General features: G+C 43.7%; 1 protein-coding gene across 6 annotated transcripts in view; it reads right to left on the reverse strand.

Moving 5' to 3' along the window:
- Window positions 1-1001: 1001 nt before the first annotated feature.
- LOC134540080 (uncharacterized) overlaps window positions 1002-13136 on the reverse strand; it is a 146904-nt gene continuing 134769 nt past the window's right edge. For 3 of the 6 annotated variants that reach the window (XM_063382542.1, XM_063382545.1, XM_063382541.1), the window contains exon 2: window positions 1002-3389. In XM_063382542.1, coding sequence (XP_063238612.1) covers window positions 2154-3389 — 1236 coding nt within the window. In that variant the 3' untranslated portion in view covers window positions 1002-2153. The remainder of the gene's footprint in view (window positions 3390-13136) is intronic. The other 3 variants (XM_063382544.1, XM_063382547.1, XM_063382543.1) reach the window with 1 other exon arrangement.

The following is a 13136-nucleotide window of genomic DNA, read 5'->3' on the forward strand; positions in this document are numbered from 1 at the left end:
CCTAAGTTAAAACTAAGTGTGTAAGGGAGGGGTCTAGGTAGGGAAGACTCTAAGTGCATCTCAGGGCAAGCCCTATACGCTCTAAACATGCGGGTTTTTAACCATGCAGAAAAGGTCACGTGCATCATGTGCTAGGAGGAGATTGGCCAGCCATGGCAGACGTTTTCGCCATGACTAACTCCCCATACTCTTAATTCTAGACTTAAACTAGATAAGTTGGGCCCAAGTAAAACCTCCATAGACAGAGGGAAAACCCTGGGCACATACATGCGGGATGCAAAGGTTATGCATTATTACAAGCAGGTGGATTACAGGAATAGAAGGATGGTCCTGGAAGAAGAGTGGGGCGTGGTAGAAGTTCTACTATGCAAGGGGTGGGGCACTTGAACTTTTAGTCCGCATTGGTTTGGTCAGGTCTGGTCTTTTTGGGGGCGGCTTATGCCGTTTCCCGTCGTGCTGCCAGTTAGCACTCTTTGTGGCTGTGTAATATGATCGTGTAAGTGGGGCGGTCGCGAACTGTGGCGTCGGAATAGACTCCAGAGTGGTGACATAGCTTCAGGTCGACCTGTCGCCAAAAGGTCAGTTAGAGAAATTGCCACCATCTGTCATTGAAAAGTCCTAGCTGCAGTACTACGCTGTGTGAGCTGCGGTCGCGAGCAGGGCATCGAGCCAGACTCCAAAATGGTGACATAGCTTCAGGTCGACCTGTTGCCAGCAAAAGGCAGTCGGTCAGTTAGTGCGCTGGTGGCGCGGCGGGGAAGGGAGGAAGAGAGGGGTAGGAAGGGGAGGTTGGTGAGGAAGGGGAAAGGAGCAGAGGGGAGGGGAAAGGAGGGGAAGGAAAGCTAAGGAGTGCCCGCACTGCTTCAAGTTGACGGATAAAAATTAGAGGCATTATGTGGGGAAAGTTTAGTAACAACAAGGAGGTAAAGGAATTTGTGGGAAAGTGGCCCAAACAACAATACAAAGACTTATATGCATCAGGTATAAAAAAAACTAGTTCATCGTTGGGACAAGTGTATTGATATTGGTGGGGATTATGTTTAGAAGTAGTCAAAGTCTCATTTCGTGAAAATACACAGTTTATTATCTACATCAATTTGTCTCTTTTAATTATTGAATGGCCCTTATACATATGTGTGTGTCTATGTCCTGTGTGATTGAACCACTGTTAATATGACTCACTTTAGAAGACTTAGAGCCACTGTCAATCATTCAGCCAATGATCGTGCGAATACTATGTGAACCAGAGAAAGAATGAGATTACATTTAACATAAGCAGCATCTAATGAACAATTTATCATTACTCGCATATGAGTAGGAAAGCGTATTCTAGCATGGTGTTTAAACAGAACCAAGCAATATGGTCTCTAATGTTTTAATATGAGGCTGGGCCAGTGCTTCATTATATTCCAGCATGACTGTAAACAAGTCACCAAGTACAGCCAAACATTATTAATGCAATCATATGGGGATCATATTTTTGGCATTCATTAAGTCCCTGGAAATTCTAATGAACTTATTGTTCTATGTAAAATTAAATGCCCACTTTCATGTTGTTAGGACAATCGGAGACGGCTTACAAAAAAGCTAAACTTAAACTGATTTAACAGGTGAAAGCTCCACATACATCCATGCTTTACCCGGCAACCGATCCTACAACCCATCGCACCAAGTCGAGCAACTGTGCTGTGTAGGTTAGCTGGCGCGACGGCAGGGCTTCAGATCACACACACCCTGTCCATGCCATCAGGAGGCGAATCCTCGCGGGTCGAATAAGAGCATTCTGCACGTGGGAAATGTTATCGAAACATTTAACACTAGGTTATTATTTTTATGAACCATAATTAACTAAAAGAAATGCATGAAATGTGAAAGGCATTTTATAGTCAAGAAATTTGTTTTATCTCTAAAAAAATTTGGGACTGCATAGACACATAAATAGCTGACATTGATTAATGTTTCATCTCACTCCTCTCTTACACATCAGCATAATTACTCCCCCCCCCCCTTTTCCTTTATTTTCAGATATGCTGCTTTTTTTTTATATAAATACATAATGTTAGGGATTATGAAATTTTTTACATGTTTTATGTTTTATTTTATTGTCTTATTGTAATATTTAAACATTTAAAACAGGAAAAATTCAATTTCATTTATATCCAGTTTCTGGATGCAAAATCGGATATGATCTTCCTGGCTCGACTAGTGAACACTGGTGACACCTTGTGCGCTGACTTCATGTCGTCGAGGGACATTGAGTCCGTGCTGACCGCATCTTCCGGCGCGGTGGTGATGGGGATCAGCATGAACACGACTTGCCAGAGCACCATGGAAGCTGAAGCTTCGAGTTCTTTGAGAAACGCTTCAAACGAGAACGGCGTTGAGTCGCACCCTAAGATCTGCAGGCAGTCCACAAAGCTGGCGTGGTACAGCTTGACGAGATGGTCGTACTGCCCGGACAGCACTTCGAGCTTGGCGCTGGAATAAAGGAAGAACAGCAGATCTCTGGCCGGGGAGTCGTAGCCAGTCACCTGGAAATCAACCAACTTCAAGCTTGTTGGTTTTTCTCTGGAAGAGCCGGGCTCGTATCGGAACATTATATTGTTCGTCCATAAGTCAAGATGTGTTATGGTGGCAAAAGGTTCTCTTAATTGTTTGGAATTTGTTTGATTGTACATTTTCACCCCCTTCGACACAGCGGTGTCGATCCGACTCTTCATGGACTCATACTCAGGAAGAGTCTGCAGCGGTTTCATGGCATCCATGTCCGGGGGCCCGATGGCGACGGGTGTAGCAGCTCTGAGCACGGTTTCTTTGAACTCTTCTGGTCTCTTGATCTTGATGGCAACCGCCGTGGCGTGAAAGCGCGCCAACCTGTCCACCACAAGCTCGCAGTGGGCCAGATCCAGCCCCGTCAAGCGATCACCGCACTCGAACCCTTGCACTTTCAAGTTCTCCTGCACAATGATCGACGTCTCGTCGACTGGTGCAGAGGCGCCTTTGGAGGAAGTCCTGGCTGCGTAACACACAGGGAATACATCGAGGAACTTGTCCTTCGGGACATGACACTCTCGCTGTATCCTCTCGAAGACGGGGCTGACCAGGAGGTAGAGGTCCATCTCCTTCCTCACGGTCACTTCGCATTTGAACCACTCCTTCATGACAGCAGACTTGGGGAGCATTTTGGCCACCAGGTGGAGAGTCCTTGGACCGGGCGCGAGAGTCACGTCGACGGAGAGCATGGTGCTGCCGTAGTTGTCTCCCGGCTTGGTGAGGTACCTCACTGCCACGTCCTCTACACGGCTGCCCTCTTTGTCCAGCGCGGGCGCCAGCAGTTCCTGCAGCTGCTGCTTCGTCAGACCAGCGTCGTCTGTCGCCATCGTCACCTTCTGAAACAAGGCACTGTTTAGTTTAGTACAGGTGTTGTTATTGCAACGTCACCTTCCAATACGTGCATGTACGGGCGTGTGCAGAGGTGCATGGTCTTCCCATCCCTTTATGTTTAATTTCAAGCAGTATTTTCAATTTTTGGTTTTGACTGTGGTAATTTACTCTTTTTGTATGTAAATTTGATAACAGAAAGTTCCATGTAGGCTTACTGGGAATATAAAAATTACTGAAGAAATGTTAGTAACTCATCGGGAAGAATGAAACTCCACTAATGGAATATAGTTAGATCAGCCTCTATTTAGTAATTTTCATATTTGTGGATCGTGGCCATTAATAGAAGAAAATATGTGATTAAATGAGAGGAAATTAGGTCGTTGACATTTGTTATAGACCATCTCACTCTTAGATTGCAGTACATTGCTTATAGTGTGCGCAGTTCCCAAATTTCTAACACATTACAATTTCAGATGTGCCGTTTATCATAATTTTCGGGCACAAGTTATGAATTTTAAGTTAAATTTTTCATTTTTAAAGAAGGAGCCCTAAAAATAAAGTAGCATTTTAATTTTTTTAATTTTGATTCAATTACTGTATTCTCTGACGTAATCTTGTGCAACCCAGTGCAACTGCGTTTGTTCGCAGGCCCAATTAGATACTTTTCCTGATGATTGGTTATCATAGAATCTCGGCCGCTGTTTGCATCACGTTTTCTCCTTGTAACAGTATGACTTCGTGCTAGCGAACACTACCCCAAGCCCACCACTAGCATCTTTCAGTTCTCAGAGGCAAGCATAGGTAAGCTGTTTGGCAGCCCGTCGAGGAGCATATTACAGTCCGCAGCGACGCATCGGGACGGTCCACACGACGCCTTTCCCAGGCGACTTAGCAAGTTTTTACCCCCCTTCCCTCGTCCCCCCTGTGACTTCTTGGGAACTTCAACCCGGAAAATCGACCTTCAGAGAACCCGCGTAGGGTACATAGTCTCTCCAAGCACATATGCCCTTGTCCTACAGAGCCCTCAGCGAACCCTAGCGATGGCAAAAATCCCTAACATAGTTCTGTCCGCTGGTTGCGAGTGCACCCAGTGCACTCTAGCGGACTTTTCTGTGACCCTCGAGCCAGTTTCTCCTTTTGGCCGCCAGAGCGCACTACTCATCCTCCCATAAGACAGCTTGTCATAATCGACTTTGAAAGCAGTCGCGGTGCGATTGCGACCTTAGTTCACCCGTGACCCTGGTTAGCGCACGGCGAGCGCTTTTTCCGTCTGCTTAGTCCTTCGAGGATCTTCGAGTAACTTCGGAACCTTTCGGTCCGGACGCCTAAGTCTCCCCCCACCTTTTGATTGAGTTATTCCTTTTAATTAAGAGACGCGGTCCCTCCGGAGACACTTCAAGTCGCGATTCCAGACGGACTGCATTAGGTTATCGGCGGATCGGCGAAATGCACTGCAAGACATCTGTCCGGCCGTAACCGAAGATGTAGTCAGTTAGACAAGGGATGCTATCCCTATAAATTATTTAAGTAGTTTAGTCCCTCTGTACACAGCATTTTAGTTATTATTTTAATAATTTTTTTAAATTATGGGAACGCCCGTGACTCCCGCGATTCCGCGATCTTCAGATCCGGACGTGCTACGCTTCAGGCTCTAGAAGCTACCTTCCCTGTCTGACAGGTCCAAGAGCCGGATGCAGACTTAGCCGCATTCTCGCACACTCCCTCTCCGACAAACAGGCGCCCTGACGCCATGTTGACTGCTGGACTCCGGCCAGCGAGCACCAGACCTCCGTTCCTTCAATATTTATGAACCTTTGGAATAACATTTAAATTACTACGTTTGAAGAGTTAAGAACTACATATAAAACTTTCGTTCTGGACTTTAAGCGCTTACAATGGGATTGTTTATGCCTCTTTGTATTTTTTTTAAATTGATCTTGTCTATTTATATTAAGTGAAACCTTTAATAATCTAATTAGGGCCGGCCCGTATTTTTAACATATCCGAGAGCTTTATTAAATTATGTAATTGAAATTATATTTTAAAGCATTTTAATACCTCGTAAATATTTGTCTCTCATTCAACTGTTATAAGTTTCATCATTTAAATAAATATAGAGTAATTATAAGTAGTATGTAAATGACGGTCCGAGATCAGGCTTCAGGCTGTGGTGCCGGTGCCGGTGTCCGCCATCTTGGATTGTGACGTCACGGCGGCCATCTTGGATGGTTGTGACCTTGACCTTTGACCTTGACCTTGAATTTGATCCTCAAAAATCGCCAAAATCCGCCAAAATTGGGCAAAATTTGCCCAAAATTCCTCAAAAATCGCCAAAATTTCCATTTCTGTGGAAAAAAGTTCCGCCAAAAAATCTCAAAAAATTCCACAAATTAAAAATTTCTCATTTCGAGGGAAAAATTTCCCGTTTCGAGGGAAAAATTCCCGTTTTTAGTCCTTAAAAATCCCAGCGGCTGAAAATTCCTAAAACTGGCTTAAGCATCCTTAACTCAAGCCTCAGTTAAGCCATTTCTAGGAATAAGGATACCATGACCGCCATCTTGAATTATGACGTCATCGTTGCAATTTCCGTTACGGCCGCCATCTTTAAATTTATTATCCGATTTTAATGAAAAAAAATTTAAAATTCATAAAACAAATTAAATAATAAAATTTTTAATAAAATATTTAAAAACAAACATTTACGACACGGAGCTCGGAGTCCTCGGTTCGAACCCGACGAGTGCAAAAAAAATAAAAATGGCGACCGATCCTTCCCTCGTGGTGGCTGCAGGCATACTGACTCCCACCACTTTTTATCATCATCTAGTATGACGTCATGGCCGCCATCTTGTCTTCGATGCTGGAAGCCATCATCATTGTATCGTCGGCTAGAGTGCGCCGATGACATGTTAGTTTAATTCGTATCCGCAAGAGTGCAGTAATCATTTATTACTGTGACATCCGCCATCTTGTCATTTGTCCGCCATCTTGAAAATCCGTAATTATTTAGCTAGAAATTCGGGAAAAGTTCCAAAATTCATTAAATAAATCACTCATTAATTTACATATTGATTCGATCGATTCCCGTCCTCGGTTCGATACCCGATCGTTGCAATAATGTTTAATCTTATGTAAAAAAATTAATTTAAATAAACCATGTTCAACATTCTTAAAGAGACTTTAAATCCTCTACTACCACCATCCTATCAGACATCAAGACCACCATATTGGAAATGTGTAATTTTAATGCTAGAGATCCGGGAAAAAGTTCAGAAATCATTAAATAAATTTCCGATCAATATACTGATTAATTAGATCGACTAAGATCCTTGGTACGATCTAGGATGATGCAAAAAAAATTAAATATATCATCAATTTAACATAATAGTAACAGGTTCGAGGAATTAAACACCGCAAGTTCTTTTACAAACATAATATTTATTACATAATTTCTATTCTACTACAGGATCACTTACGAAAGCCAACAATCTTATAATCATTTAGTTCCGCAGCGGTGTGAAATGACTAATTCTTAGCTCCAATCGGTTTATACTAGACAGAGTCCAGCCAGAACCTTTACAGACATAATCCACCTCTTCTTGACAGAGTTTCTGGATACCGTTTTTAACAGTTTGCTTCACATCGTTAGAACTGTAAATTACTGCAGCCGATGTCTTGAATGCACACTTCTTCACTTCGTCATCGAACGGATATGGCTTTCCATATATACAGTCCAACCACAAGTTATATTTCAAAGGTCCGTTTGTGGCTACATCATCAGTAAGCTGATTGATTATGTCCTCTCTGATATCATCAAGAAAATTACAAATGTCCTTCGACTCACCGAACGTATTTAGATAATAGTAGTCTTTCAACGTTCCACGAAATGCAGACTGCGCCAAGTAGAAGCCATTATCGTTCACTTGTAATGCTACGAACACAGTCTTAGGTTTAGTTCCATGTTCAGACGTCATAACAATCGGTTGCTGGGCATCTGTTTTTTTGGTTGTACGCTTTCGTGTCTCCAATCTAAAGCGAGGAGTCAAAATGTCGGCAGGTAGTTCAGCAGTAGGAGCACAGACTCCACCTTTACATTTTTTCGCATGATGTCGCAAACTGTCAATTCGAGTAAACCATTTAAGGCACTCATCACATCGAAACTTCATGCGAGAAGGATTCTTCGCGCATTTGCTCCGCTCATGTCTTCGTGCATCATGGTAAAATGCGAACGACGTATCACAGTAGCTGCAAGGATACCGTGGTGATGAAGACGATCCTTTCAGACCCGATCCAGATACAGACGTTGCAACAGTAGTACCATTTCCAGGCATTCTCTTATGCACATCGATGCATCGTTGTTGCGCCGAAACCTTTACTTTCTGCCGCACAGCAGGACCTTTGCATGCCTTCATGTGCGTTTTCATATTATCTTTTCTGGCAAACTGCTTATGACATTTCTCACAAACAAACATTTTACGATATAGGTTCTTGGCACATTCGCTCCTCTCGTGTCGCCGAGCATTGCTGTTGTTTGAGAAAATCTTGTCACAGTAACAGCACCGATGTTCGCTAGTTGTCAAATCAGCATCCATTGAAGTCTCCATCGAGGTCGTATCGTCGATCGTCGTGGTTTCCTGCACATCCAGCTCAGTAGTCATTAAGCTATCTTCTGCTGGTGGTATCACATCTGTTGAAATCTCCTCCAATGTTGACATCGTCGTCGTTGCCAACGGGATCTGCTCCACCATTGTCGTCGCTGTCGTCAAGGTTCCCGTAGACGATGATACCACGTCCATCGAGTTCGGCGTTAAAGTCGGTAAATATGCCATCGAGTTCTCAAGAACAGGTAATTACGCGACTTATTCACCAGATGAAATAATCTAGGTGATCCTTACACCGTCGACGACAGTAACAAACTGAGCGACCTGCTGTCTAGGACTCGCTTATATACATGCACCGCATGGAATAATACGCAAATCAAATCAAGAACCACTTACTATAATACCAGAGTCAAAACAACATTAAAAATAGAAGGACCATCAACGAAAAGGCAGCACATTTGGAAGCACCGACAACGAAAAGGCAGCACCGACAACGAAAAGGCAGCACCGACAACGAAAAGGCAGCACATTTGGAAGCACCGACAACGAAAAGGCAGCACCGACAACGAAAAGGCAGCACATTTGGAAGCACCGACAACGAAAAGGCAGCAGCGACAACGAAAAGGCAGCACATTTGGAAGCACCGACAACGAAAAGGCAGCAGCGACAACGAAAAGGCAGCACATTTGGAAGCACCGACAACGAAAAGGCAGCACCGACAACGAAAAGGCAGCACCGCCAACGAAAAGGAAGCACATTTGGAAGCACCGACAAAGAAAAGGCAGCACCGCCAACGAAAAGGAAGCACATTTGGAAGCACCGACAACGAAAAGGCAGCACCGCCAAAAGAAAAGACAGCACATTTGGAAGCACCGACAACGAAAAGGAAGCACCATCAACGAAAAGGCCGCACCGCCAACGAAAAGGAAGCACATTTGGAAGCACCGGCAAAGAAAAGGCAGCACCGCCCACGAAAAGGAAGCACATTTGGAAGCACCGACAAAGAAAAGGCAGCACCGCCAACGAAAAGGAAGCACATTTGGAAGCACCGACAACGAAAAGGCAGCACCATCGACGAAAAGGAAGCACATTAATTTGTCATTGACTGCAATATTCATTGGTTCCAATATTCATTGGCTCCAATATTCATTGGCTCCAATATTCAATGGCTTCCAATATTCATTGACTCCAATATTCATTGGCTCCATCAGTCATTGACACCTACAGTCTTTTGGTTCCAAAAGTCTTTTGGCCCCAAATATATTAGGCTAGAATTCTTCGAGTCTAAGAGACTATGAGACCACATGGCTACGAGTCTAAAATGATCTAGCTGGTTACGAGTTATACATGGCTTGCGAGGCTACAGAGCTACGAAGTTTCTAGTACACAGGTTTACATGACTGCGAGGATACAGGACTACAAGTCTGCAAGAGTACTTGACTACGAAGGTACTCGTCTACATGACTCCAGTTACCGCATCTGTCTTCGACAGAATTTTCTCTTTTGCTCCAACTGCTCCATCAGCATTATGTTATAAGATTACAAGGCCTCTTGCTTACGTAGCTTCAAGTCTACGAGCCTCCAATGCATCATGACTACGAGACTACGAGCCATGAGGTTACGAGTCTATGCGATTGCGAGTCTTCTAGGTTACGTGATCGCGAGGCTATAGGACTACGAAGCTTCCAGAACGCATGGTTACGAGACTGCGAGGCTACAATTCTACGAGGTCCCAAGACATCCTGGCTACGCGACTACGAGCCATGAGGTTACGAGACTACGTGACTACGAATCTTCAAGTTTACGAGACTGCGAGGCTACAGAGCTACGAAGCCTCTAGAAAACGAGTTTACGTGACTGCGTGGATACAGGAATACAAGTTTGCATGAGTTCTTGACTACGAAGCTACTCGTCTACAAGGCTCCAATTGACACATCTGTCTTCGATGGAATTTTCTCTTTTGCTACATCTACGCCATCAGCATTATGTTATAAGATTACAAAGCTACTTGCTTACGTAGCTTCAAGTCTACGAGGCTCCAATACATCATGACTAAGAGACTACGAGCCATGAGGTTACGAGACTATGCGATTGCAAGTCTTCAAGGTTACGTCATCGCGAGGCTATAGGACTACGAAGCTTCCAGAACGCATGGTTACGAGAATGCATGACTAATTGGCCGCATGGCTACGAAACTTTATGTCTCTAACTGACTACAATAGCACTATTCAGTGGTGAGAGTTAATTTATTTCATGCAAAGGTACTTGCTGCAAGCAGTTCCGCTTTTCAACATCAGATGACGTCACGTTTTGCTTGCAGGTAAAATAATATTTATTTATTTTATGCGGGATGCGGGTTGTTCACTATCGATCGCATAAGAAGAATGGCATCGATAGTCTTCAAGGAGAAGGAAGTTCGTCCTTCCTGCTAGTGCTTCTCAGATTTCTCACGGTCCGCCATATTGGATTGCGACGTCACGGCTGCCATCTTAGATGGGTGTGACTTTGACCTTTGACCGAAACCGCAGGAATGATCGCAAGCACTCGGATTAATCATCAAAATATTGATAAGAATAATCAGGAGCACACGGAGAAAACCATCATAATATTGGCAAGAATAATCAGGAGCACACAGAGAAAAACGACACACGTTTTCTTTGATATCATAAAATTACAGAAAAAAATATTTAAAAATAAAAATAAATTAATAAAAAATTTAAAATAAAAACAAAAACTACATAAAATTCTGGCTTGTACTAGAACTCTATCTTTGCTCAACAATGATAAGTTTACAAGCTAGCAGAATCTGTTTATGTATTTTTTGTTTTTATTTTAAATTTTTTATTAATTTATTTTTATTTTTAAATATTTTTTTCTGTAATTTTATGATATCAAAGAAAACGTGTGTCGTTTTTCTGTGTGTGCTCCTGATTATTCTTGCCAATATTATGATGGTTTTCTCCGTGTGCTCCTGATTATTCTTATCAATATTTTGATGATTAATCCGAGTGCTTGCGATCATTCCTGCGGTTTCGGTCAAAGGTCAAAGTCACACCCATCTAAGATGGCAGCCGTGACGTCGCAATCCAATATGGCGGACCGTGAGAAATCTGAGAAGCACTAGCAGGAAGGACGAACTTCCTTCTCCTTGAAGACTATCGATGCCATTCTTCTTATGCGATCGATAGTGAACAACCCGCATCCCGCATAAAATAAATAAATATTATTTTACCTGCAAGCAAAACGTGACGTCATCTGATGTTGAAAAGCGGAACTGCTTGCAGCAAGTACCTTTGCATGAAATAAATTAACTCTCACCACTGAATAGTGCTATTGTAGTCAGTTAGAGACATAAAGTTTCGTAGCCATGCGGCCAATTAGTCATGCATTCTCGTAACCATGCGTTCTGGAAGCTTCGTAGTCCTATAGCCTCGCGATGACGTAACCTTGAAGACTTGCAATCGCATAGTCTCGTAACCTCATGGCTCGTAGTCTCTTAGTCATGATGTATTGGAGCCTCGTAGACTTGAAGCTACGTAAGCAAGTAGCTTTGTAATCTTATAACATAATGCTGATGGCGTAGATGTAGCAAAAGAGAAAATTCCATCGAAGACAGATGTGTCAATTGGAGCCTTGTAGACGAGTAGCTTCGTAGTCAAGAACTCATGCAAACTTGTATTCCTGTATCCACGCAGTCACGTAAACTCGTTTTCTAGAGGCTTCGTAGCTCTGTAGCCTCGCAGTCTCGTAAACTTGAAGATTCGTAGTCACGTAGTCTCGTAACCTCATGGCTCGTAGTCGCGTAGCCAGGATGTCTTGGGACCTCGTAGAATTGTAGCCTCGCAGTCTCGTAACCATGCGTTCTGGAAGCTTCGTAGTCCTATAGCCTCGCGATCACGTAACCTAGAAGACTCGCAATCGCATAGACTCGTAACCTCATGGCTCGTAGTCTCGTAGTCATGATGCATTGGAGGCTCGTAGACTTGAAGCTACGTAAGCAAGAGGCCTTGTAATCTTATAACATAATGCTGATGGAGCAGTTGGAGCAAAAGAGAAAATTCTGTCGAAGACAGATGCGGTAACTGGAGTCATGTAGACGAGTACCTTCGTAGTCAAGTACTCTTGCAGACTTGTAGTCCTGTATCCTCGCAGTCATGTAAACCTGTGTACTAGAAACTTCGTAGCTCTGTAGCCTCGCAAGCCATGTATAACTCGTAACCAGCTAGATCATTTTAGACTCGTAGCCATGTGGTCTCATAGTCTCTTAGACTCGAAGAATTCTAGCCTAATATATTTGGGGCCAAAAGACTTTTGGAACCAAAAGACTGTAGGTGTCAATGACTGATGGAGCCAATGAATATTGGAGTCAATGAATATTGGAAGCCATTGAATATTGGAGCCAATGAATATTGGAGCCAATGAATATTGGAACCAATGAATATTGCAGTCAATGACAAATTAATGTGCTTCCTTTTCGTCGATGGTGCTGCCTTTTCGTTGTCGGTGCTTCCAAATGTGCTTCCTTTTCGTTGGCGGTGCTGCCTTTTCTTTGTCGGTGCTTCCAAATGTGCTTCCTTTTCGTGGGCGGTGCTGCCTTTTCTTTGCCGGTGCTTCCAAATGTGCTTCCTTTTCGTTGGCGGTGCGGCCTTTTCGTTGATGGTGCTTCCTTTTCGTTGTCGGTGCTTCCAAATGTGCTGTCTTTTCTTTTGGCGGTGCTGCCTTTTCGTTGTCGGTGCTTCCAAATGTGCTTCCTTTTCGTTGGCGGTGCTGCCTTTTCTTTGTCGGTGCTTCCAAATGTGCTTCCTTTTCGTTGGCGGTGCTGCCTTTTCGTTGTCGGTGCTTCCAAATGTGCTGCCTTTTCGTTGTCGGTGCTGCCTTTTCGTTGTCGGTGCTTCCAAATGTGCTGCCTTTTCGTTGTCGCTGCTGCCTTTTCGTTGTCGGTGCTTCCAAATGTGCTGCCTTTTCGTTGTCGGTGCTGCCTTTTCGTTGTCGGTGCTTCCAAATGTGCTGCCTTTTCGTTGTCGGTGCTGCCTTTTCGTTGTCGGTGCTTCCAAATGTGCTGCCTTTTCGTTGTCGGTGCTGCCTTTTCGTTGTCGGTGCTGCCTTTTCGTTGTCGGTGCTTCCAAATGTGCTGCCTTTTCGTTGTCGGTG

Source organism: Bacillus rossius, chromosome 16 (assembly GCF_032445375.1).
Source record: "Bacillus rossius redtenbacheri isolate Brsri chromosome 16, Brsri_v3, whole genome shotgun sequence".
Lineage (NCBI taxonomy): Eukaryota > Metazoa > Arthropoda > Insecta > Phasmatodea > Bacillidae > Bacillus > Bacillus rossius.